This window comes from Dendrobates tinctorius, unplaced genomic scaffold, assembly GCF_039654945.1.
Source record: "Dendrobates tinctorius isolate UK_male_01 unplaced genomic scaffold, ASM3965494v1 ptg000120l, whole genome shotgun sequence".
NCBI lineage: Eukaryota > Metazoa > Chordata > Amphibia > Anura > Dendrobatidae > Dendrobates > Dendrobates tinctorius.
This window is the reverse complement of record NW_027361788.1, coordinates 42,321,407-42,347,179: the sequence shown is the minus strand read 5'-3', so window position 1 is coordinate 42,347,179 and position 25,773 is coordinate 42,321,407. Positions and strand designations below refer to the sequence as shown.

The 25,773-nt window shown below is 44.7% G+C and overlaps 1 protein-coding gene across 1 annotated transcript in view; it reads right to left on the bottom strand.

Annotated features, from left to right (window-relative positions):
- Positions 1-5,267, bottom strand: part of LOC141046676 (microfibril-associated glycoprotein 4-like) — a 146,745-nt gene extending 141,478 nt beyond the window's left edge. The window contains exons 1-6 of the mRNA XM_073541253.1: positions 5,096-5,267; positions 4,802-4,915; positions 4,481-4,525; positions 3,906-3,959; positions 3,787-3,822; positions 3,642-3,665 (exon numbers count right to left, since the gene is read on the bottom strand). Coding sequence (XP_073397354.1) covers positions 3,642-3,665; positions 3,787-3,822; positions 3,906-3,959; positions 4,481-4,525; positions 4,802-4,915; positions 5,096-5,171 — 349 coding nt within the window. The 5' untranslated portion in view covers positions 5,172-5,267. The remainder of the gene's footprint in view (positions 1-3,641; positions 3,666-3,786; positions 3,823-3,905; positions 3,960-4,480; positions 4,526-4,801; positions 4,916-5,095) is intronic.
- Positions 5,268-25,773: the final 20,506 nt, after the last annotated feature.

Here is a 25,773-nt window from a genome sequence, read left to right as displayed (position 1 = left end):
AGCAATTTTTGGGGAGCACTATACTCTGGAGAATGACAGATGGGGCCCACCATACACTGGAACATTCCAAAGGTGGACATCAGACACTGGAGCAGCATTTACAGGGCCCATTATACACTAGAGCATTAGAAATGGGGCCCATTATGTTTGGAGCATTATTTGGGCCCATAAGACAGTGGAGCTTCATCCATGGGGACCAACATATACTGTAGCATTATGTGGAGCTCATCATATACTGTTTCAAACATTATATGGGACCAATGATTCTGTATGGAGAAATAGATGGGCCTCGTCATGAGATGTAAAAAGTGAGGTATTTTTCATTGTACTATACCGCTATTTATCTGCCGTATCGGAGCATGATGAGTTGTGGTATGTGTTAAAGGGGCGCTCTTTCGCCCAGGGCACATGAAAACCTGCAGCCAGCCCTCCCCCCCCACAACTTTAGCCAAATAACACCCATTTTTCAGTGCGTAACTAGTATTATGAAGTTAATTAAGGTTGACAAGCTTAAGTAAGAAGAATTGATGCTTTTGGCATTCAAATGGGCACTGTTGGTGTGTTTCCTGTCCTCCTCTCACTGCCGACTTTTATTCCCCATTGACTTACATTGGGTTTCGTGTTTCGGGACGACCCCGACTTTTCCCTATAATCGGACGATCTTGCTCGACCCGACTTTTGGAAAAGTCGGGTTTCACGAAACGAAACGCGACCCTAAAAAACCAAAAGTCGCTCAACTCTACCCACCGCAAATGCGTGAGCAAAACGCTTTTCTCATTTACGGCAGACAGAAATAGTATGAGAGGCGTCCCCACAGAAAATACACAACTTATTACGCCTTCTAAACTCCTGACGTTGCGCCCTAGACAAAACCCTATCGCATTGCATGGGTTCAGAAATTCGTTCGAAAGGCAGCAACGCCTCTCGAGTAGTTTTACGTTCATGTAAACGCCAATCAAAAGACAGCCGCTAGGGCATCGTCATTCCGTTTAGTAAGGACCGCCCACTTTTGGAATTTTTGACAATATAACTCTGCAGAATCCTGACCCTGGTTCAATGCCAATAAGGTTTTCTCAGCTTGATCAATAGCATTATGTTCATTATACAACAACCCCAGGGCTTGAAAAAACGCGTCCTCATTAGCCAGAATAGGATCTCCGGGTGTCAAAGAAAAGGCCCAATCCTGGGGATCGCTGCGCAGCAGGGAGATGACAATTTTAACATGCTGCATAGAGCTCCCCGATGAGTTAGGTTTCAAAGCAAAAAATAGTTTACAATTATTCTTAAAATTCTAAAATTTAGACCGATCCCCAGAAAACACATCAGGAGTAGGGATTTTTGGTTCAACAGCAGATGATTGAGCGAGATAGGCAGAAATTCCCTGCCCTTCAGCAGCGAGCTGCTCAACACGATAAGACTATTGCTTAGTCTCCATTTAGACAAAAAATATCCTCCTACGGCCCCAGTAAAAAAAGAGGAAAAGATATACAAAAAAAAAAAATTCTGACACTTTTTTTTTTTTCTTCAATTCTCTCCTTCTTTAGACTACCCTAGAATCTACAGTAGGGCTGGTGGTTCTGTTATGAATGGGTCACCGAGGAGGATAGCAGGACCAGGCTAAGCCACCAGAAATCCAGAGAGGTTGGTAACTAAGCAGATTGCAGACCCCTGATCCTATCCACACAACTAGCAGTAGCCGTGGAGCATACCTACGATGCCCTAAACGCCTCGGCACAGCCGGAGAGCTAACTAGCCTAAAGCAAGAAAGGTGAATTCTAAACTGCCCCGTTTGGCACAGTACACACATATGGGTTTTGGCACAGTACTCCCAGAGTCAGGGTTGCTGAGGCTTAAAGGCAAAGTTATTTTTTAGGCACATCTACAACTCGTACAGATACAGCATGTAGTAGATTGGCTCACTCAGCTGTATATGGAAGTAGACACAGGAATACTGTCTCTTTAAGTCCTTCACTGGTTTATTATGTACATGTGGCATAAACAGTGGTGAAGTAAAAATGAACACGACCCTTTGGGCAAAACAAGAAAACAAAACAAAATAGTATGTCACAGTTCATACATCTGCGGGGATCTGCCCGCTCAGGGTTATCAAAAACACATGGTTCAGTTTAGCACCAACACGAGCGCTTCTCTGGAGTTAGCCTCTCCAGACACACTGAACACTGAATGCCTCAGAAGGGCGACTATTTATATCCCAGACCACACCCTGGGATGAAGATATAGAAAACAACCTCCCACCAGCTCTATGGTTGTTCTAAAAAACCCAGCCCTTTTAAACTGGCCGATTAACCCCTCTCAACATATAGTGTGCTGGAGCAAACTTCTGGGTTTCAAATCACTGAAGCTAATAGCCTTAGTGAAACGTACCTCTCCTCCAGCACTTTGCCAGTGACTGTCAAAAGCGGTGGAGTAAAAAAAATTTTTGCAAACACTACTCACAAAAAGACGGCTGCGAAGTAGAGTAACTTTTTTGAAACACTACTGTTGTAGACACAGTGGTAGAATAAAATTATTTTTCCGGCCCACAAATGGGAAAGAAACGGCTGCAGAGTGTTTTTTTTTTAACACACTACTCACAAAAAAATGCTGCAGAGTACACTAAGTGCGCAGAGTGCGTGGTCAGTAATTACCCCTCACTCCAGCTGTGTCTTATCCCTACACTGTTGAGAGCATAATGGCGGAAGCACATGTGATCTGGCCTTTATACAGGGCGGGTCACATGCTGCGCCGGCTAATCACACCCATGCTAATACTTGGCAAGGTTGTGAAGGCTCCAAAAGAGCCCATAGTCTAAAAGCATGTTGACTGGCTGCGTTGGGGAACTCGAACCGGAAACCGGACATACAGTAAAAAATCCAGGTTCAGTACTGGGACACTAGGTGTTCGGTACAAATTCCAAACTTTATAGTTCGGGATTGTTCATCAATAATAATAATATGCCCTGGAAATATAGATAATATTGTCAATAGATACCATTATCCTGTCAATAGACTAATTCTAGAAATATAGATAATGTACATGTGATGGATATTAGATAGATAGATAGATAGATAGATAGATAGAGGCAGAGAGATATGGGTAACCCCGTCTCATGTACAGCACCATGGAATTAATGGTGCTATACAGTATAAATAAATAAATAATAATAATATGGATAGATAGATAGATAGATAGATGATAGATAATAGATAGGTGATAGCTAGATAATAGACATATAGATAGATAATAGATGAATGATTGATGATAGATAGATATGAGATAGATGATAGATAGATATATGGCAGATAAGAGATAGATGATAGATAGATAATAGATAGATGAGATAGATAATAGATCGATAGATAGATAATAGACAGATAGATGATAGATAACAGATAGAAAGAATAGATCGATAGATATAATAGATAGATGATAGATAATAGATAGATCGATAGATATAATAGATAGATAGATAGATAGATAGATAGATAGATAGATAGACATATAGACATACAAAACTGAAGGCAGCACTCCCATACTAGAAAATCAGAAAAATGTAATAACCCAAAGTGACGGCAATGTTTCGGTCCACTTGAGGACCTTTCTCAGGTAGAAAGATAAATAAATAGATTCTTTAAATTTACCTTCTGCTGGATCACCTCTTTCTCCTGTAATGAGCAGATAAGAGTTATAAGCAGAAAATATGTGTTGGGTGAGATGTAACAGTAGATGAGCCCTGCTCATAAAGCCTGGTATTATATATATGATATATGATACTCAGTGTCTTACCTTTGGGCCCCTGTGGCCCATCTTTTCCTATTTCTCCTATAAAAGAAACAATCATATTTCAGGTTAATCACGATAAATATAAAAGTATACAAGATATTTAACCATCTAGTAGACATTACCAGGTGCTCCAGGAAAGCCGGCTTCTCCAGGACTTCCAGCCAAACCAATGTCTCCTAAAGAAAATAAAAAGCTGTGGACATCATTCATTCAACATAATGATAAAATGATAAGTGGAGAGAACTCTATAAAGTCGATGCTCACGAACAAATTCAAGATGCTGTCATTCCCTAGATATAGGCAGTCTGTAGAGCCCACACCTAACACCCTGACCCTATAATCCGCACCTTTGGCAACATGTCCAGTGACTTTCCCTTCAGTTGGGTACTCTGTGCAATGGATGTCGTTAAGTCTATGTCCAGAAGCCTGGTGTTTGGTTTTACAATATTGGTCCAGATTCTACTTGATAGAAAACATGTAGAACTATTTTTCCCTTAATCATGGTATCACGTCGGCTGCCAACTATTTTGCATCCTTCCTACCAATCAGATGAGCCAAGGAGAACACTGAAGGCTCCTTCTCTCAGCGTAGACATCTTTAATGATAAATGCCCCTCATTGTACTGTGATTATCCCCAATGGAGAATCTCACCTCTCATGGTGAATGGTAGATGATTCTAATCTCAAATGTCTCTTACCTGTTGGACCTGGGAGACCTGTTGTTCCCGAACTTCCTGTATCACCTGTGATAAAAAATGAACAAGAAGATTTCATATAAACCCAGGACGTCAAGGGTATAGGGTAATCATCCCTACCATCGGACTACCATGTTACTTCTGCTAGGTGACAAAGAGTCAAGAGTGTATAATGTCTGTGAAAAGACCACCAATTTTGTGATATCCTAATGTATATATGTCGACTCAATATATGTAGAAAGACCATTTTCACTGTAGTGTTGGTCTCATGTACTCCTCATTTATATCTGATATATAGAAGTAAAACTTTTGCAACAAGAGTACCTATTGGTCCGCGCACTCCTGATTGTCCATCTGGCCCTGGTTCCCCATCAATGCCTTGACATCCTTGCAAAAGGTCCAGACTACTTTCCCATCTGTCTGCAATAGCTGGAACATCTGGTCCAAAAAACCCCAAAACGAAACAATGGAACCATCGTAAATCATTATTCATCTCTTATTTATCTCAGTGTGACAAACTCTGTTTTTGGACGTACAATAATGAGTGGTTGTCACAGCTCTGTCTATTGGATTATAATTACAGATTAGTATAAGAATCTGATGGTGAAAAGATCTGACCTGAACATTGGTTTTCTGTAGAGTACACAGCGGACCAGAGGAGAGAATAAAGTGCGATCCCAACAGACGTCCTCATGATGGCTGCTGTTGTCTTACGGTCCTCCAATTGAGCTTTGTCCTGTTACTCAATACAGACCAGAGGCACGATGTGATTGCGAGGTTGTACACCTTACTGTAATATATGCTGTATGACAGGTCCAAAGCGCCTAATAAGTGACTATTTAAAGGTATCTCCACCCAAAATAAATATTTCCCCATTTAATTTCATTGTAACTCCTTGTTTGTTTCATAGAGATGAGGAAATCAATTCTAAACCTTGGGATTCCAAATAATTTTGTACTAACACGTGTTTCTGCACTAGACCAGTGCATTTCTCAAGGTATAAAAATCAATTGTCATTCCAAGAACTTGTAAAAACTTTCATAAGACCAATTTTCTATCAGTCCTCTTTTATGCTTCCTTAAGGTGGCCATCTGATTTAGTAAAACTGTTTTTGTTATAAGCAATTCATGCTCTTGATGTTCCGATCCCTCAACTATTAATGAGAGTATAGATCGACTACAAATAGCATCTTTTACTTTGAATCCTTAATATCCATGCTACCCATGGTCAGCCTATTGCTTGTTTCTTAATGCTTCATTTCTCCTGTGGGGGAGATGCAGGTGGGTCGCCCTCCCAGGGCTGTGGGGTACTCGGTACCGGGCCGGTATCAGTGGGATGTGTCACAGCAGCAGTGACCCGGACCGTGGCCCTGGGTGCCCAAGTAATGGGGAAAGGTGAATGGTGGAATGTAGTTAGATGAATAGTTTGTGATGCCAGATGTAAAAGCTCCCAACAGGTAGTCCCAGGGCAGTGTAGATGTGGTTGGCACGGGGATGTAGCAGTGCCGGAAGGGTAGGAAGCAAAGACACAGCGGGATGCAATTTCTGTACCTTTACTTGATAAATGCAGTCCAGGGTCCTGATTACAGATGGTACCAGAGCAGGCTAGCCTGGAAGCAACTCAGGGATTCTCTCTCAGCAGATGGGCTGTGCAGTCTCCTTCCTAGCGCTTATTTGAATGAAGTACTCCTAGTACTGAGTTACACAGAAGTTCCTCTCAATTCTCTTCTATGCTCACTCCTCGTATGGCAGACAGCTCTAGCCACTATTCCTCTCTTGGCTCACTCCGTGCTGTTGTGCCTCCGAGTCTTAGATGGGGGTAGGGCATTTACAGCCTCCTACTCCTCTGGTGTCTGTTGCAGGATCATTAGCATCCATACAACCATGGAGACCAGGCTCCAGTTCATGCGCTCTCACCGGAGATGAGCCTTTCCTCTCAGCTCTATCTCAGCGCTTCTTCCACGCGTCTTCACACTTCACCCTCCGCAGACTAACTAACCACTCCTTCCTCTTGGCCCTCAGAGAGCACTCTTCCCCTTAATTCCGGTTCAGAGTTCCCCCTGCTGGCCTGGAGTGGAACTGTGTTGCATGCATAGATTGACTGCGAGAGAGACCCGTCATTGCCTCCAAGCCTGGCATTACCCTCCCTGAAGGAAGGCAAAGCCACTGTGGCGACCTTACTCCTGGGGGCGCCACACAGGGAAATGTAAATCTTGCAAGTGACTTCCCCCGAGAGATCATAGCTGATGTCTGGAAGTCACAAGAGCAAGATATCCATAGGTGAACCTTCTAACAACATGGACTGTGCATTAAATATGGACAACACCATTAAAAGGGCTGTCAAGAGAATGCTGACTTAAGGCCCCTTTACATTTAGCGATGCACCAGCGATCCCGACAACGATACGACCCGGTCAGGATCGCTGGTGCATTGCTAAATGGTCGCTAGTGAGCTGCCACACAGGCAGATCTCACAGCGATGCAGCAGCGATACAGCGGCCGTTACCTTTCAGGCACGGCGATCCTGACGTCCTCCCGTCCGCGTCCACGTGTCGCTCGTCGGCGCCAGCAGGAAGCGCCTGACGAGAAATGGAGCTGCATGATCTCGCGCGATCAACGACAGACAGCGGGGGAGCCGATCAGAGGTAATTATCACACATAGCGATATCGCTAACGATATCGCTGCTGAGTCACCAAATCGGTGATGCTTTAGTGATATTGCTAGCGATATCACTATGTTTTAAACGCCCTTTAGGCTCAAAACCGAAACATTCCTTACGTTCTCCACACTATGGTAAGGTAACGTTGTTTACTAAAAATATTCCACATGACTTGATATAGGGGTTCTCATGGAGTCAACTATGCTATCTAGGTTTACTTATTTGAACATGGAACTAGGGGGCTCTTACAGTTAGTTCTAATTTTTTTAAATTGTTTCAACAGTTGTAGGTCCAAAGGCCACATTGCTATACTGAACCAATCCCAAGGGTTGAAAAATAATTGAAGAGGTACTTACATGAATACATCACCAGAACCACCATCAGTACATTAGTGCATCAGCAGAACCAAGTTTTGAGTATTTGAGGAGGATTTGAAGAGTTTTTGCTCCAAAGAAACCAGTGTGAACACACGCTTTAAGCTGAGTTTTGGGAGCAGAAACTCACCAAATCCTCCTCATAATCTCAAATCTCTAAGTTTTGAGGATTTATAAGTTTTAACATAGCCATGAAGCACATTATGGATTGCTACGTGTGTACAGGATCAGAACCACTGTCAGCTCATGAGTGTGGCACCAGAACAACCATTAGCACACAAATGCAGGATCAGAACCATCGTCAGTCCACAAAAACAGCATGAAAACCACTGTCAATGCATGAATGTGTAGCGGTACCTGAAAAAAACCGCCTGTACGGCCAGAAACAACATCAGTACATGAATGCAGCACCTGAACCACTGTCAGTACATGAATGTGTAGTGGTGCCTGAATGACACCGCCGACCAGGACTCAAATACGGTACAGTAGACGAGGAGGCAGAAACAGAACACTGGCTTTATTGAAAGACAGAGGACTATATGTTAGTGGAGTGCCCACCAGGGCAGTGGGGATACTCGATACCAGGCCGCTTCTTAAAGGGACAGTGTCACAGCGGCGGTGACCCGGTCCGTGGCCCTGGGCATCCAATAAAACGGGATATTTTGCAAAGGGAAAATAAAGAGTTTGTAAAGTGTTTGTGACGCCACCTGTGGTGTCTGATCAGAGGTGACCAGACCCTCTGGGACTGATGGTGATGCAGCAGAGATGGTATAGCTCTCCACAGACAGAGCTTTGTTCCAGGGCAGTTGGGTTAGTGAAGGTGATATGTTGGAGGATGATAGATGTAGCAGAGTTGCATAGGTGATGCAGGAATGACTAGAGGACACAACAGAGTGAAGTTTCCTTTACCTTTTACTGAGCTGTGTAGGTACAGTCCAGGGCTCAAGTTACAGATGGTTCTGCAAAACACAAGCCGCGGAGACACCATCACATGTTTCTCAACGCAAGCAATGACTAGCCAGGTCTTTCCCCGGGAAGGAACAACCATGGGAAGGGCAGTCTTCAATGAAGGAAACCACCTATGCCAAGGTTCTGGAGACGGTCAGTCTGAAAGCAATTTGGGAATCTCCTTATTCAGGTGGGTTGTGAGGCCTCCTTTCTAGCGCTATGCTATTCTCTGAGGTGCTTGCTGCTGTGAACTTCATTCAATTTCCTCTCTCTCTGCTACTTAGGAAGAACTCCACTCGCATGACAGGCAGCTGTAGCCTATTTCAGGGATCACTCCTCTATGGCGTCTTTGGCTCACACGTGCTGCTATGTCGTTGAGTCTCAGTTGGGGACAGAGGATCTGCGGCCTCCTGTCCTTCGAATTCTGCTGTGGGAACTTTAGTACCCACACAGCCTTGGACTCTGGGGTCCGGTCTCTGGCGTTTATGCCTGGGGATGAGTTTGGCTATCGCTCCTGCCCCCAGCTTCTCTCTGCACGTCCTTTTTTCACCCTGCTCAGGCGTTAACTAACTTTAACTTCCTCCTCCTGACCAGAAAGAGCAGCTCCCCTGAATTCAGGTTTAGAGCTCCCTCTGCTGGCCTGGAGCAGGAACTGTGTTGTATGATGGAACTACCTGATAAGGGGATCCCTTCTTTGCTTCCAGGCACGACATCACTCCCCCTTGGAGGGAGGCAAGGCCATTGTGGCAACCAAACTCCTGGGGTGCCACATTCCCCCTAGTACAATTCAGTACACCTGGACTGAGGAAACATACAAGAGAAATAAGGCATAACTCTTTACAGAAAGTTAACAACAAATATATAAATTGGGCAAAGTCCTGAAATGGGGTGTCCTTTTCATCCTACAAACTACAATATGAGGGAATCCGTCTCAAACTTTCAACGTAGGCCTTGGGCAGGCTACAAGGCATGGCTGGTCTCCCTTTTTGGACCACGTTTTCGGCCACACCAGACGGTTTTTGCTCTGTGGTCATTAGTGCTAACTATTTACAATCATTCTCCTGGTCACTATGAGTCCAGTGACCCAATCATCCATAAGAATGCTCAAAAGTTCTTACAGTAGTCTCTGTAGGCTCATATGCTTAGTAGTTGCAGTTATAAACATTATTAACTTATTTACATTTCCCATGTACATAGTCTACTTATACGCGGAACCTGATAGGGGGTAGGCCTCTGGTTGTACAGATAGACCTATGTAGCACTGGTGTTGGTGGTGACCTTATCGGATTCACTGTGCTAACTACCACTGGTGTAGTGCGCTCTCTATTGGCTACGCTACGGGTGACTCTACATAGCACGGGTATACCTGGTTTTCTAGGACCACTTCTGCTCACTGTGGGCATGGCAGATTCAATTGAATTGCATTGTGATTGACAGTGAACAGCTTAGCAACGGTGGCATATTGAGGTAGTGTGGCCTCCTTCTCCCCACAATTTAAGATGCATACAGGTCAGTAGCGTAGCTACCGGGGGGGGGGCAGAGGAGGCAGTGGCCCCGGGCCCCGAGCTCTGAGGGGGCCCACCGGAGCTACACTACTGTAACTGTATCGGCGTGTGCAGCGCGCCCATACAGTTACATTCTGTGGCAGCGCAGGGAGAATCGATCTCCCTACTCTGCCGCCCAGCCACTATGGGCCCTGAGCAGGCGGTGGGGGGCCCCGATGCCAGCAGTGCGCCCCCACCTCACAGCCAGCAATGTAGTCCTGGGCTATTCTGTGCGCACAGGACCTACCTGTGATGAGGTCACAGGAGGGGCGGAGTCAGGGGGTCACATGATCAGGACTTCAACTGCTGCAGGGCTCTGCTGTGCTGGTTGTCATGGTGCTGGATGAGGTGAAGTAAGTTTCTGGGTGGGTTCAGGAGGGTTTTACAGGGTGGATGTAGCAGAGCTGTGGGTGTATGAGGTGTAGAGAGCGGAGCTGTGTGTGTAGAAGGTGTACGGAGCAGAGATATGCATGTATGAGGTGTACGGAGGAGCGGAGCCGCATGTGTATGGGGTGAGTGGAGCCGTTTGTGTACGGAGCGGAGCCAAGTGTGTACGGGTCAGGGTGTACAGAGCAGAGCCGTGTGTGCAATGTGTACGGATTGGAGACATATGTGTACAAGGTGTATGGTGCAGAGCCGCGTGTGTATGGGGTGTGCGGAGCAGAGCCGTGTGTGTACAAGGTGTACAGAGCGGAGCCGCATGTGTACAGCGTGTACGGAGCAGAGCCGCATGTGTACAGCGTGTACGGAGCAGAGCCGCATGTGTACAGTGTGTACGGAGCAGAGCCGCGTGTGTACGGGGTATAGGGAGCAGAGCCACATGTGTACAAGGTGTACGGATCAGAGCCGCATGTGTACAAGTGCACTTAGCGGAGCCAGGTGTGTACAAGGTGTACGGAGCGGAGCCGCGTGTGTACAGCGTGTACGTAGCAGAGGCGCGTGAGTTCAGCTTGTACATAGCAGAGGTACGTGTGTACAAGGTGTACGGAACAGAATCGCATGTGTACAAGGTGTACGGAACAGAGCCGCGTGTGTACAAGGTGTACGGAGCAGAGCCGTGTGTGTATAGGGGGTGTGGAGCAGAGCCGTGTGTGTATAGGGGGTATCAGGTGCAGTAATAGGGTCACATACGGCAGCAGCGGCTCAGTATTGGGGTATCAGGTGCAGTAATAGGGGCACATACGGCAGCAGGGGCTCATCATTGGGGTATCAGGTGTAGTAATAGGGACACATACAGCAGCAGCGGCTCAGCATTGGGGTATCAGGTGCAGTAATAGGGACACATACGGCAGCAGCGGCTCAGTATTGGGGTATCAGGTGCAGTAATAGGGACACAAATGGCAGCAGAGGCTCAGTATTGGGGTATCAAGTGCAGTAATAGGGACACATACGGCAGTAGCGGCTCAGTATTGGAGTATCAGGTGCAGTAATAGGGACACATACGGCAGCAGCGGCTCAGCATTGGGGTATCAGGTGCAGTAATAGGGACACATACGGCAGCGGCGGCTCAGCATTGGGGTATCAGGTGCAGTAATAGGGACACATACTGCAGCAGCGGCTCAGTATTACTTCACATATGGCAGCAGAGGCTCAGTATTGGGGTGTCAGGTGCAGTAATAAGGACATATACGGCAGCAGCGGCTCAGTATTGGGGTGTCAGGTGCAGTAATAGGGACACATACGGCAGCAGCAGCTCAGCATTGGGGTATCAGGTGCAGTAATAAGAACACATACAGCAGCAGCGGCTCAGCATTGGGGTATCAGGTGCAGTAATAGGGACACATACGGCAGCAGCGGCTCAGTATTGGGGTATCAGGTGCAGTAATAGGGACACATACGGCAGCAGCGGCTCAGTATTGAGGTATCAGGTGCAGTATTAGGGACACATACGGCAGCAGCGGCTCAGTATTGGGGTATCAGGTGCAGTAATAGGGATACATACGGCAGCAGCGGCTCAGTATTGGGGTATCAGGTGCAGTAATAGGGACACACACGGCAGCGGCGGTTCAGCATTGGGGTATCAGGTGCAGTAATAGGGACACATACAGCAGCAGCGGTTCAGTATTGGGTTTTCAGCAGGATGAGGGGTTTGTGCAGGTTGGGGATACATGGTGATGGGGCTGGAATATGAGAAGTGAAACGTGTCGTTGTTGTATTCTCTGTAGCAGAGTCGTGGCTGGAGGAGTTGTCATGTCGGTATGGGCCAGATGGAAAAGACGTGAAAAGTGACCGATTCCATCAGAAAGAACGTCAGCGGTAAGACACCAACTATACCTGTGCAGTAATCACATATGTTTTGTAGGACTGGTATTTACCACTGACCATATTGCGGTAATATCCATGTTGGTCTTTATATAGGGATTATTTTCAGTAACAGCGCAGTCATCTCCTACATCCACTATTAGGGTGCGTCACCGAGTTGTAATCACAGTTACTTAGTTAGGGGCCCACTCAGAAGTTTCGCCCCCCCTGAACCAAAACCCTAGCTATGCCTCTGATACAGGTATTCTCCCCTTGCGGACATCAACTACCTTTCTAGCTGTCAGGACAGTGGGCCTAGAATACACTGGTTCTACCAGGGCGCGGTAGTTTCTTCCCCTGAGGCCTATGGCTGCCCGACACCAAATTAACATTTCACTCCTTGGGGATATTGCAATGGGGAATGAATCACTCACTCTGACGCTGCTGACTTCTCCGCCAGATAGCTCCACCTGTTGTCTTTGCTTCAGGGCCTTGATCTCCTTTTGCAGGACCCATTGCTCACAATGTAGGGACCCAGATTGGGGGGTGGTCCACTGCTTCCCGCGACCAAACGACACAGACACCAGACGGAGGCAGATTTTGGTTGCAACAGGTCCGAGTTTATTGGCTGTCCACCTGACGACCGTAGCCATACACCGCAGCACCTTCACAACTCTCCGTATTCAGGCCCGGGTACCTTCACCTTCCTTAAGTCGTAGTGACGTTCCTAGCGGATCTTTCGCCGGGGCTGCCCTAGGCCTATCTACCGCCAGCGCTTCACCAGTCCGAGGTCGTCGTCCAGTCAGTGCCCCCGGGGCCTCATCTGTCCTGTGGTTCTTTGTGTCAGGGCCACCCCCCTGACTGTTTCTTCCGATCAGTCCCCTGGTCGAGCTCTCCACCGTTGTCAGTCCTCTGTACTGAGTCTTCTCCTCCTGAGCTCCTCCCGGGACTAGCCTAACCTGGAACCCTGTCCTGTCCTATTTATCTCCTTCCTCGGGAATTTCCCTCCAGGGTTCCAATCTCCCCGCCCCCCATGACTAAGCGGTTTCTAAAGCCCTAAGCTGCTGTCAAGTCCTGAACTACGCTCCCCCCCTGCCATCTTGTGGTCAAACTTAGGTTTTGCACTCCTATTCCATTTTCCCCAGCTGTTTCCCTTCTATTATTATAACCATCCATCTACAGTGCACCCAGCATCCCTTCTTCCTACAGACAAGTCCGTCCGTCAGGTCACCTTCCCTACAACTGGAACCAGCAGTTTCGGCTACCTGTTGCAACAAAACAATAACCTCGGCAAGACAATTTTCCATCTAACCCTATTTCCAGAGTATTCTAGAATATCTGGATATAGATTTGATTGCCACATGAATTGGTATTTATAGTGTTATGCAGTATCATGCCATCTTCCTTACGATAGAGAAAGAGATGATCTGTAGTTAATGTTTTGTAGTGCACCGTTGTTATGTGGAGTCGTCATATGAGGAGTGCTGGAAAATATGAGGAAGAGGCTTTGGTTCATCAAGAAGGGTGGCCTCATCCTGTCTGTGTATTTGTACTACAGGCATCTATTACAGACATCTTTTGTCAGTTAATAATTTAATACTGTTCACACTTTTAATATCAGATTCTATACGACATCCACGTTTCACATGTTGAAATATCAGAAAATTCATCTCTCATGAGAAAAGAATTCCTCATTTCACTGACAATAAACTCTTTGTGTACATATGTCCTGTTGAGATCATGTATCTAAGCCGCAAAGCATGATACCATCTTCTTAACTCATCATTAAAGAAGCCCTCCTCCTCCTATCAACATTTATAACTGTATCTAGATAGTGGCGCTTGTACATAATGAACCAGCTGTAAAAATAACCAATAACCACATAGGTCAAGGGGAAACTAAATGAAAAATAATAGTTACTTGCGCAGTGGTTCAATATGCAATGGAGAGTGAGACCTGAAAACTTAGTAACCAGTAGTGGCAGAGTCAAGGAAAGGGAAAAGGTAACTGGTAATAGCAATGTGTCCATAGGACCTATAAAGACGAATGGTGTAGTAGTGGGGGTAAATAATGATTCTGAAAGTCAGGAACCTATACAAGGTTCTAAGCAGAAGGACCGGGCTAGGGGTACCTTTCTTGCGCCAAGTCTGGAACTGTAGGGGCTGTCTCCTCTGTTGTCTGGGAGAAAGCTTAAAGAACAGGACCAACCTTTGCCCTTGGCAGCGTGTCTGAGACTAAAAAGAGAACGCACGCGGAAACAGGAAGGAACTGACAGGATGACAGCACGCAGCAGGGGGAGGTGAGTGCTCCGTCCCTCAAGCACCGTAGCAGTGCATCCCCACTGCCGCCCGCAGAGACTGTGCACAGAGATATACCGTGTGCCCATTGGCCTCCCCCACAAATCAAGGTGCCAAACGCTCCAGGCTTGTGAGTACCACACGCGTGTCGCCTAGGAAGGACCGGGTTTGTGACCGTGAACTGAATCCTGACCCCCCGATGCATATTTGTCAGGCCATGTTGCTGTGGCCTGTGCCTTACCCTCCACAGCACCCGCTGGACTGAGGATCCCGCAGGAGACATCAGAGACATCAGAGACTCACTGCTGCCAGGAGGACGCAGCTTGTTGTCTTCAGGACTACATCGGATTAACCCCGTGCTGACCGTTGTTGGCGCCAATGCTTGTCCCATGGACTCTACAGTCTGAAAGTCGTCAGATTGGAGAACTGCACCATCATTTTCCCCCTGCATTTTTCCAAAATTGCATACCCTTTATTACTTACTACCCCCATTACCTCTGTTTAACCTCTGTTTAACTCTTTATCTCCCCGCGTGGAGTATAGATCTGTTAAAGTAAAATACGTTAACCCTTGCTCTGTCTCCTGTCCGTCACTGCATCCCGCCACTGGCGCACAAGGTCATCTATGTGAAATGGGAGTATAAACAGACAATGAATCCTACAAAAATTACTCCCATAAACAAACGTTCATTACAAAGCCAAATATTTTATTGAAACAATAACAAGACATACATCATGTTCCAAATAATTATGCAAATTGTTTTTAAGTGTCATAGCATTTTTTTTTTTCGTCTTAATGAAACCCATTGATGGTATTGTGTCTCAGGGTTCTTTGGATCACTGAAATCAACCTCAGATACCTGTGATAATTAGTTTGCCATGTGAGCCCAATAAAGGGAAAACTGGATGTTCCACAATATTGAGCAGGCCACATTTTTCAAGTAATATGGGAAAGAAAAATGATTTCTCTGCTGCCAAAAAGCATCAAATAGTGCAATGCCTTGGTCAAAGGATGAAAACATTAGATATTTCCCGAAAACTTAAGTGTGATCATCGCACTGTTAAGAGATTTGTGGCTGATTCTGAGCACAGACGTGTTTGTGTAGATAAAGGCAGAATGAGGAAGGTTTCTGCCAGGCAAGTTCATCGGATTAAGAGAGCAGCTGATAAAAAGCCATCACAAACCAGCAAACAGGTATTTGAAACTGCTGGTGTCTCTGGAGTCCCTCAAACCTCAAGGTGTAGGATCCTTCAAAGGCTTGCTGTGGTGCATAAACCTACTATTTGGCCACCCCTAAACAGTGTTCATAAGCAGAAACTGTTGCAGTGGACCCAGACATATATGAAGACTAATTTTCAAACAGTCTTGTTTACTGATGAGTGTCAAGCCACCCTGGATGGTCCAGATGGATGGAGTAGTGGATGGTTGGTGGATGGCCACCATTTCCCAACAAGACTGCGACCGACGTCAGCAAGGAGGTCAAGGAGTCATGTTTTGGGCCGGAATCATGGGGAAACAGCTGGAATGGCTCTTTAAGGTTCCTGAAGGTGTGAAAATGACCTCTGCAAAGTATATAGAGTTTCTGACTGACAGCTGTCTTCCATGGTATAAAAAGCAGAAACGTGCCTTCAGGAGCAAAATCATCTTCATGCATGACAATGCACCATCTCATGCTGCAAAGAATACCTCTGAGTCATTGGCTGCTATGGGCATAAAAGGAGATAAACTAATGACCTCAACCCTATAGAGAACCTTTGGAGTATCATCAAGCAAAAGATCTATGAGAGTGGGAGGCAGTTCACATCCAAACAGCAGCTCTGGGAGGCTTTTCTGACTTTATGGAAAGAAATACAAGCAGAAACTCCAAAAACTCACAAGTTCAATGGATGCAAGAATTGTGAAGGTGATATCAAAGAAGGGTTCCTATGTTAATATGTAACTTGGCCTGTTAGGATGTTTTGGAGTTAAATAGCTTTTTTGCTCAGTGAATGTGACCTCCTAATGCTGCAAATTCCACAAATGAGCATTTTCAGTTCTTTAAAACATATCAAATGTTTAGAAATTCTACTGTGCCTAATAATTTGGAACAGTGCATTGTGAGTTTTTATTCATTTTGGAGATTATACTGTTATCATTGGGAGGTTTCTTCAATAAAATTCGATGTATACTCTAACGGGTGATGACTTTTATTAGACTGACTTTAATTTGCACCTACCATTTAGGAAAATCAGAGAGAAATATCATTTGCATAAAAATTTGGAACATGGTGTATACTTCCCAGCATATTGGATGTATACCTGCCAGAGTATTGGATGCATACCTGCAGGAATATAGGACGTATGCCTGCCTGAGTATTGGACGTATATGTGTCAGAGTATTGGATTTATACCTGCAGGAGAATTGACTGTTTACGTGCCAGAATATTGGATGTATACCTGCAGTTGTATATGACATAAACCTGCTGGAGTATTGGATGTTTACCTCCTGGAGTACTGGACATGTATGTGTCAGAGTATTGGAAGTATGTGTGTCAGAGTATTGGACTTACTTGTGCCAGAGTATTGGATGTATACATGCCGGAGTATTGGATGTGTACCTGTCGAAATATAGCTATTGTACCTGCAGGAGTATTGGAAGTATATCTTCTGGACTATAGGACGTACACCTGATAGAGTATTAGATGTATACCTGCAGGAGTATAGGACATGCACCTGCGGGAGTATTGAATGTATACCTGGCGGAGTATTGGACGTACAGTATACCTTCCATAGTATAGAACATACGTCCTATACTGGCGGAGCATAGGACAGATACCTGCCATAGTATTGGATGTATACATTCTGGACTAATGGATATATGCTTGCCAGAGTATAGGACCTATACCTGCCAAAGAATAGGACGTATACCTGCCGGAGAATTGGAAGTATACCTGCCTGAGTATAGGACTATAGCTTCTGGAGTATTAGATGTATAACTGTCAAAGTATAGGACGTATACCTGCCGGAGTATTGGAAGTATACCTGCCTGAGTATAAGACTATAGCTTCTGGAGTATTAGACGTATACCTGTCAAAGTATAGGACTTGTATCTGCCAGAGTATTAGACGTATACGTGCCGGAGAATAGAACATATACCTGCAGGAGTGTAGGACCTGTACCTGCGTAAATATTGGATGTATATATGCATGAGTATTGGACTTGTACCTGTCGGACTACTTGAAGTGTAACTTCTGGACTATAGGACATTTCCCTGCCAGAGTATTAGATGAATACCTGCCTGAGTATTAGACAGATGCGTGTCAGAGTATTGGCTGTATACCTACAGGAGTATTGGCTGTATACCTGCCGGAGTATTGGAAGTATACCTGACGGAGTATAAGATTATAGCTTCTGGAGTATTGGACGTATACCTGCCGGAGTATTGGCTGTATACCTGCTGGAGTATTGGACGTAAACCTGTCAGAGTATAAAAAGTCAGAGTATTGGATGTACAGTATACTTGCAGGAGTATTGGATGTATACCTGCCAGAGTATTGGATGTATACATGCTGGAGTATTGGACGTTTTTCTGCCGAAGTATTGGATGTTCACCTGCCAGAATATTGGACGTATACCTGGCATAGTGTTGGCCGTGTACTAGCCGGAGTATAGGACGTGCACCTGCCGGAGTATTGGAAGTATACCTTCTGGACTATATGACGTATACCTGCAGGAATATGAGATGTGCACCTGTGGGAGTATAGGACTTTTACCTGCCAAAGTATAGGACGTTTACCTGCTGGAGTATTGGAACTATACCTGGCGGAGTATTGGAAGTATGCCTACCGGAGTATTGGAAGTATACCTTCTGGAGTATTGGAAGTATACCTGCCGGAGTATTGGAAGTATACCTGTCGGAGTATAGGACCTATACCTGGTGGAGTATAGGGAGTGTACGTATAGCTTCTGGACTATAGGACGTATACCTGCCGGAGTACTGGAAGTATACCTGCCGGAGTATTGGAAGTATACCTGCCGGAGTATAGGACCTATACCTGGTGGAGTATAGGGCATGTACGTTTAGCTTCTGGACTATAGGACGTATACCTGCCGGAGCATTGGACCTATAACTGCTGGAGTATTGGATGTATACCTGCCGTATGTACTGTGCTTTCCTGCTGTTTTTACCTTTGGGTCGGAGCATGGCTGTTTTGTGTTCACCATGGATTATGGAGCTAATAAACCTTTTCCTTGTTAAACTAAATCGTTGCCTGTGTGAACACGGCCTAATCCCGACCTCAAGCCCTACCTGAGTGATCCCTACAATGCCCATAAAGATGGTTTAGGAGGAATGATTCTCCTGACAGATCCCTTTTGAGGAGACCCAGAGTGGTCCTATTACTGTTATAACGAGTCCAAATGGGGTAGTATTAATATTATAAAGAGACCTTAGTGGGAACGCTCAAACATTTGCATTATTGATAGTAATACATTTTGATTTTCTCCAATGGCAGGCAGGGTCATCTTTGTAATAGAGACCCCCATCTTTGGAAGTGGGTGAGGGAGAGCAGCGTGGGTCTGTGTGCGTCATATGCCAGGGATGGATTCAGTCCCAGTCTGACCCTGTTTCCACAGTAAAGATACTTCCTTTATCACTAGAATCTGAATTTATTGACACAAATTGTTATAATTTTTATTCTGTGTAACAAAAATAAATCATTTTTTAGAACTCTTTCCTCTCTCCTCCCAGGAGGACCAGCCTGTTCGGTCCATATATAGCATGAGCACTACCTGTATACTTCACTTTAAAGGGCACAGACAGGGCCGGCCCGAACGTATAGGCGAACTAGGCGGCCGCCTAGGGCGCCGACCCAAAGGGGGCGCTAGAGAAAAAATAGAAAAAATTATAAAAAATCTTTTCAAAAGGCAAAAAGTTTTAGGGATGGAAAGAAAAGTGTACATATTTAACCCCTTCACTACCAAGGGTGGTTTGCACGTTAACTACCGGGCCAATTTTTACAATTCTGACCACTGTCCCTTTATGAGGTAATAACTCTGAAACGGTTTTCATGGATCCCGGTGATTCTGACATTGCTTTCTCGTGACATATTGTACTTCATGTTAGTGGTAAAATTTCATTCATATAACTTGCGTTTATTTGTGAGAAAAACGGAAATTTGGCGAAAATTTTGAAAATTCCGCAATTTTCCAACTTTGAATTTTTATGCCCTTAAATCACAGAGATATGGCACACAAAAAAGTTAATAAGTAACATTTGCCACATGTTTACTTTACATCAGCACAATTTTGGAACCAAAATTTTTATTTGTTAGTAAGATATAAGGGTTAAAAGTTGACCAGCGATCTCTCATTTTTGCAACACCATTTTATTTTTACGGACCACATCATATTTGAAGCCACTTTGAGGGGTCTATATGATAGAAAATACCCAAAAGTGACACCATTCTAAAAACTGCACCCCTTAAGGTGCTTAAAACCACATTCAAGGAGTTTATTAACCCTTCAGGTGCGTCACAGGAATTTTTTGAATATTTAAAAAAAATTAACATTTAACTTTTTTTCACAAAAAAAATTACTTCAGGTTCAATTTTTTTTATTTTACCAAGTGTAACAGGAGAAATTGGACTGCAAAAATTATTGTGCAATTTGTCCTGAGCACGCTGATACCTGATATGTGGGGGGGAACCACTGTTTCGGCGCATGGCAGAGCTCAGAAGGGAAGGAGCGCCGTTTGACTTTTTCAATGCAAAATTGGCTGGAATTCTGATCGGACGCCATGTCGCGTTTGGAGAGCCCCTGATGTACCTAAACAGTGGAAACCCCCCACAAGTGACCCCATTTTTGAAACTAGACCCCCTAAGGAACTTATCTAGATATGTGGTGAGAACTTTGAACCCACAAGGGCTTCACAGAACTTTATAATGTACAGCGGTACAATTAAAAAATCATATTTTTTCAACAAAATGATCTTTTCACCCCCAATTTTTATTTTCCCAAGGGTATCAGGACCCTAAAAGTTATTGTGCAATTTGTCCTGAGTACGCTGATACCCCATATGTGGGTGTAAATGACTATTTGGGCACATGGCAGAGCTCGGAAGGCAAGCAGCGCCATTTGACTTTTTTGGCTGGAATTGAGATCGGACACCATGACGCGTTTGGAAAGCCTCTGATGTACCAAAACAGTGGAAACCCCCCACAAATGACCCCATTTTGGAAACTAGACCCCCCAAGGAACTTATCTAGATGTGTGGTGAGAACTTTGAACCCCCAAGTGCTTCACAGAATTTTATAACGCCCAGGCATGAAAATAACAAAAAAAATTTTTTCCACAAAAATGATATTTTTGCCCCCAAATTTTTATTTTCCTAAGGGCAACAGGAGAAATAGGACCCCAAAAGTTGTTTTGCAAATTGTCCTGAGTAGGCTGATACCCCATATAAGGGGGTAAAACACTGTTTGGGTGCATGGCAGAGCTTGGAAGGGAAGGAGCACCATTTGACTTTTTCAACGCAGAATTGGCTGGAATTGAGATCAGACGCCATTTTGCGTTTGGAGAGCACCTGATGTGCGCAAATAGTGGAAACCCCCAATTCTAACCCTAGCCCTAACCCTAACCTTAACCCTAACCCTAGCCCTAGCCCTAACCCTAATGGGAAAATGGAAATAAATACATTTTTTTAATTTTATTATTTTTCCCTAACTAAGGGGGAGATAACGGGGGGTTTGATTTACTATTTATGGCGGTTTTTATGTTTGGCAGCTGTCACACGCTAAAAGACGCTTTTTATTGTAAAAATAGTTTTTGCATCACCACATATTGAGAGCTATAATTTTTGCATATTTTGACCCACCGAGTCATGTGAGGTCTTATTTTTTGCGGGACGAGTTGACGCTTTTATTGGTATCATGTTCGGGCATGTGACATTTTTTGATCGCTTTTTATTTCGTTTTTTGGGACGCAGAATGAACAAAAACCAGCGTTTCATGAATTTCTTTTGGGTGGTACGTTTACGCCGTTCCGGGTGCGGTAAAATTTATAAGGCGGTTTTATTCTTCGGGTCAGTACGGTTACAGCGATACCTCATTTAGGTCGTTTTTTAATGTTTTGTCGGTTTTATGCAATGAAAACAATTTTATATAAAAAATAATTATTTTTGCATCACTTTATTCTGCGAGCTATAACTTTTTTATTTTTTCGCTGATGATGCTGTATGGTGGCTCGTTTTTTGCGGGACAAGATGACATTTTCAGGGGTACCATGGATATTTATATGCGTCTTTTTGATCGCGTGTTATTGCACTTTTTGTTCAGCGGTATGATAATAAATTATTTTTTGCTTCGTTTTTTATTTTTATTTTTTAAGGGGTTCACTTAAGGGGTTAACTATTGGGACAGTTTTATAGGGCGGGTCGTTACGGACGCGGCGATACCAAATATGTGTACTTTTATTGTTTTTTTTTTTATTTCCAAGAAATGAATTTATTGGGGAATATTTTTTTTTTTTTTTTTTTAATTTATTTAGCGATTTTTTTTTAATTATTTTTACACTTTTTTTTAATTTTTTTTTAACTTTTTTACAATGTCCCAGGGGGGACATAACTGTCCTGTGACAGATCGCTGATCTGTCACAGGCACTGCACAGGCTTCCTCATGCCTGCGCTTTGCAGGCACTGAGGAAGCCAGCTTCCTGCAGGCCCCCGGAGGTCCCCGTCGCCATAATGGATCCAGGGACCTGCAGGAAAGGAGCCCCCGGCAGCAGCGCTGCACATTGCGCTGCCGTGGGGGGCTCAGGGAAGCACGGAGGGAGCCCCCTCCCTGCCGATGCTTCCCTTTAACCCCCGGTACACCGCGATCGTGTTTGATCGCGGTGTGCAAGGGGTTAACGTGTCGGGGGCGGTCCGTGACCGCCCCTGACACATTGTGCCGGGTGTCAGCTATGATAATTAGCTGACATTCGGCCGCGATCAGCGGCGCTCACCACGTGGGCGCCGCTGATCGCGATGACATAATATTCCGTCCATGGTAATTAGGTCCATGGTCACATGGACGGAATATTACGTCAATTGTAGGTAAGGGGTTAAGGGCAAATATGACGCAAGAGAGGTTGGTTGGGTTGGCAACAATTTCGATAGAATCTGAAGTTGCTAAACAAATTAATCTCGGTGACTTAGTGTCATACTTTTTAAAAAAAAGGCAAGGAAACAAAAATATTAATTACCTATGGTCGTTTTTGTTTTGTGTTATTGATTACTTTGTATATATTTGTCCTATACAAATTCTCAGAAGATTAAAGAGTTAGGAGAGAGTTAATTAATCATTGTTGTTGTGGTTTATTTTGCTCCTAAATTTATATCCCAAGTTTTCATCTACTGCCAAGAATAGTAGGGGCGCAACAAAATAGTTTCGCCTAGGGCGCCGTAATCTCTCCGGCCGGCCCTGGGCACAGATTGCACCTACGTAGCACTGCGGAGGACTAAGTATCCTTTATTGCCCATGAGATGCTTCACTTGTAATTTCATCTGCAACGGAATGTGTACATTTAATGTTGTTTTTTCCTTAACACCGAGTAACACATATAATTGCACGAATTCATTAATAGATGCGTACTTGTACAGACCAGTCTCTACCAATGGAGAAGTATATGCTGATTGACATGTATTAATGTAATTACAACTTTAGAACAATATGGCCACCATTACATATCTACAACAATATGGCCACTATTACAACTCCACAACAATATGGCCACTATTACAACTCCACAACAATATGGCCACCATTACATTTCTACAACAATATGGCCACTATTACAACTCAGCAACAATACGGCCACCATTACATTTCTATAACAATATGGCCACCATTACATTTCTACAACAATATGGCTACTATTACAACTCATCAACAATACGGCCACCATTACATTTCTATAACAATATGGCCACCATTACATCTTTACAACAATATGGCCACCATTACATCTCTACAACAATATGGCCACCATTACAACTTTACAACAATATGGTCACCATTACATCTCTACAACAATATTGCCCATTGTTACATCTTTACAACAATATGGCCACCATTACATCTCTACAACAATATGGTCACCATTACATCTCTACAACAATATGGTCACCATTACATCTCTACAACAATATTGCCCATTGTTACATCTTTACAATAATATGGCCACAATTACAACTTTACAACAATAAGGTCACCATTACATCTCTACAACAATATGGTCACCGTTACATCTCTACAACAATATTGCCACCATAACATCTCCAACAATATAGCCATTGTTATATCTTTACAACAATATGGCCACCATTACATCTCTACAACAGTGTGGCCACCATTACATCGCTACAATAATATGGCCATCATTACATCTTTACAGCATTATGGCCACCATTCTTTCTCCACAACAATATGTCCACCAATCAAACTTAACTTACAGAACAAGACTAGTTTATTATTATTCTTCACTCTTACCAGTAGAGGAGGGTCTCAGAGACCTCACTTTATAACATACATATGCCCTATAAAAAGGATATGGAAAAGGAATAGTGTAGTTAGGTGACCTCTTGAAGTTTGCACATCTGTTCAGATGTAGATGCTCTTTCCACAAAGATAGCCTCTTGTTCTGGAGGACCAGATAAATAGTTTATGTTTTTCTGGAAAACACATTTTGGAGGACCTGTTTCATTGTTTCTTCTCATGACAGGTTCTCAACATACAATAGCAATGTTTATGAGATAATCTGTACTCCAAGGATCCCATAGCCATTCATGGGCTGCCACTCACCTACTGTACGGGCACCCTTGGTGTGCCCTACGTACCTAGATTTGACACACTAGTTGAGTAGCTCAAGATCAATTATCATCACCTCTGGGATGGTTATAATGAAACACCTCCAAAGTCCTCCTTTTTAAGAAACGCACCCCTGATTTATCCCAGACCTTTTTTTAACAAACCTTCAGTATATCCCACTTGCTGCCACGTAGAAGACCATTTTTCACTGCAATATTTGACGGCCATCACACTGTGGTTTTAAATTATCAACATAAAAATAAATCCGCCACTTAAAGTAAATGTAAGTTGTATAATGATAATAATAATGTATTAATAAGTAGAAGGTGTAACGTTTTTAGGTAAAACTACGTCAGAGAGTGGACCCTCTGGATCGCGGATCCGGAGCCCCTGGGCCGAGCACGCCAGGTGAAGACCGACCCCTATACAGGGATCGTTTGGGGCAGGACCACAGAGGACGGAGGCGCGACAGCCGGAACCAAGAGGGACGGCTCCACGGACATAAGGGGCCTCGGAAGACGGAGGGCTGTGATACGACCAGGGACCAGAGGCACAGAGGAAAACACAATACAGAGGTACGGCAAGAGGACAGGCCTGGGCTGACTGGAGACAGAGGAGAGGAGCACAGAGGATAGCAGGGAAGAAGCGCCTGGACAGACTGGGGGGGACGAGGAAAACGAGGCCGAGGACGGCAGAGGGGAAGAGCCTGGAGGGCCTGGAGGAGAACAAGACAGAGGACGGAAGGACTACAGGAGTACTGTAGCGGCCAGAGGGTGCAGAAGCTACACGATCATCAGGCGCCCTCCTAACAGCGAGGACGCCTGAAGTATACTAACCCCCGGAAGTGCGTCCACCAGTCCAGCCCCTCAGCGCCGCCCACCGCTGGAGGGAGAGAGCGGAAGGGGGCGTGCGCGCGGCAGGGGGCGGGTGCCAGGAGCCGCAGTGAGGGCGAACGTGGGACGGGCGCGCGCCCAGACGGGGGCGCGCAGGTAAGGGGACGCTGCGGCGTGCGCTGCCGCTGGAGGGGCATCGGCGGGCATAGCCGCCGATGTCACAGAAGGTTTGGTAACACATCTGCCAACACTTGATGTGATCACTGCGGAATATCAAATTATATTTTCATTGCTTCATTCCTGTTTGGAACATTTGTTTGTGTTGATTTAAGATCCCAGTTGCTGCTTTCATGAAATTTTACCCTTGGACAGGTGATATCTTTGTTTTCATGGTACATACCGGGAAAGAGACATTTTTCTTTCAATCGCCAGATGATGGGTCTATTTTTGGCGGGCAACCATATAAGATTACAAGATAAAAAAATATTCAAATAAGACCTCATCAGCTCATAAATAGGGAGCTTGTTCAGTTAAAGACCAGATTCGAGCCAAGTAGAAATTTCACCATTGGAGCTGAG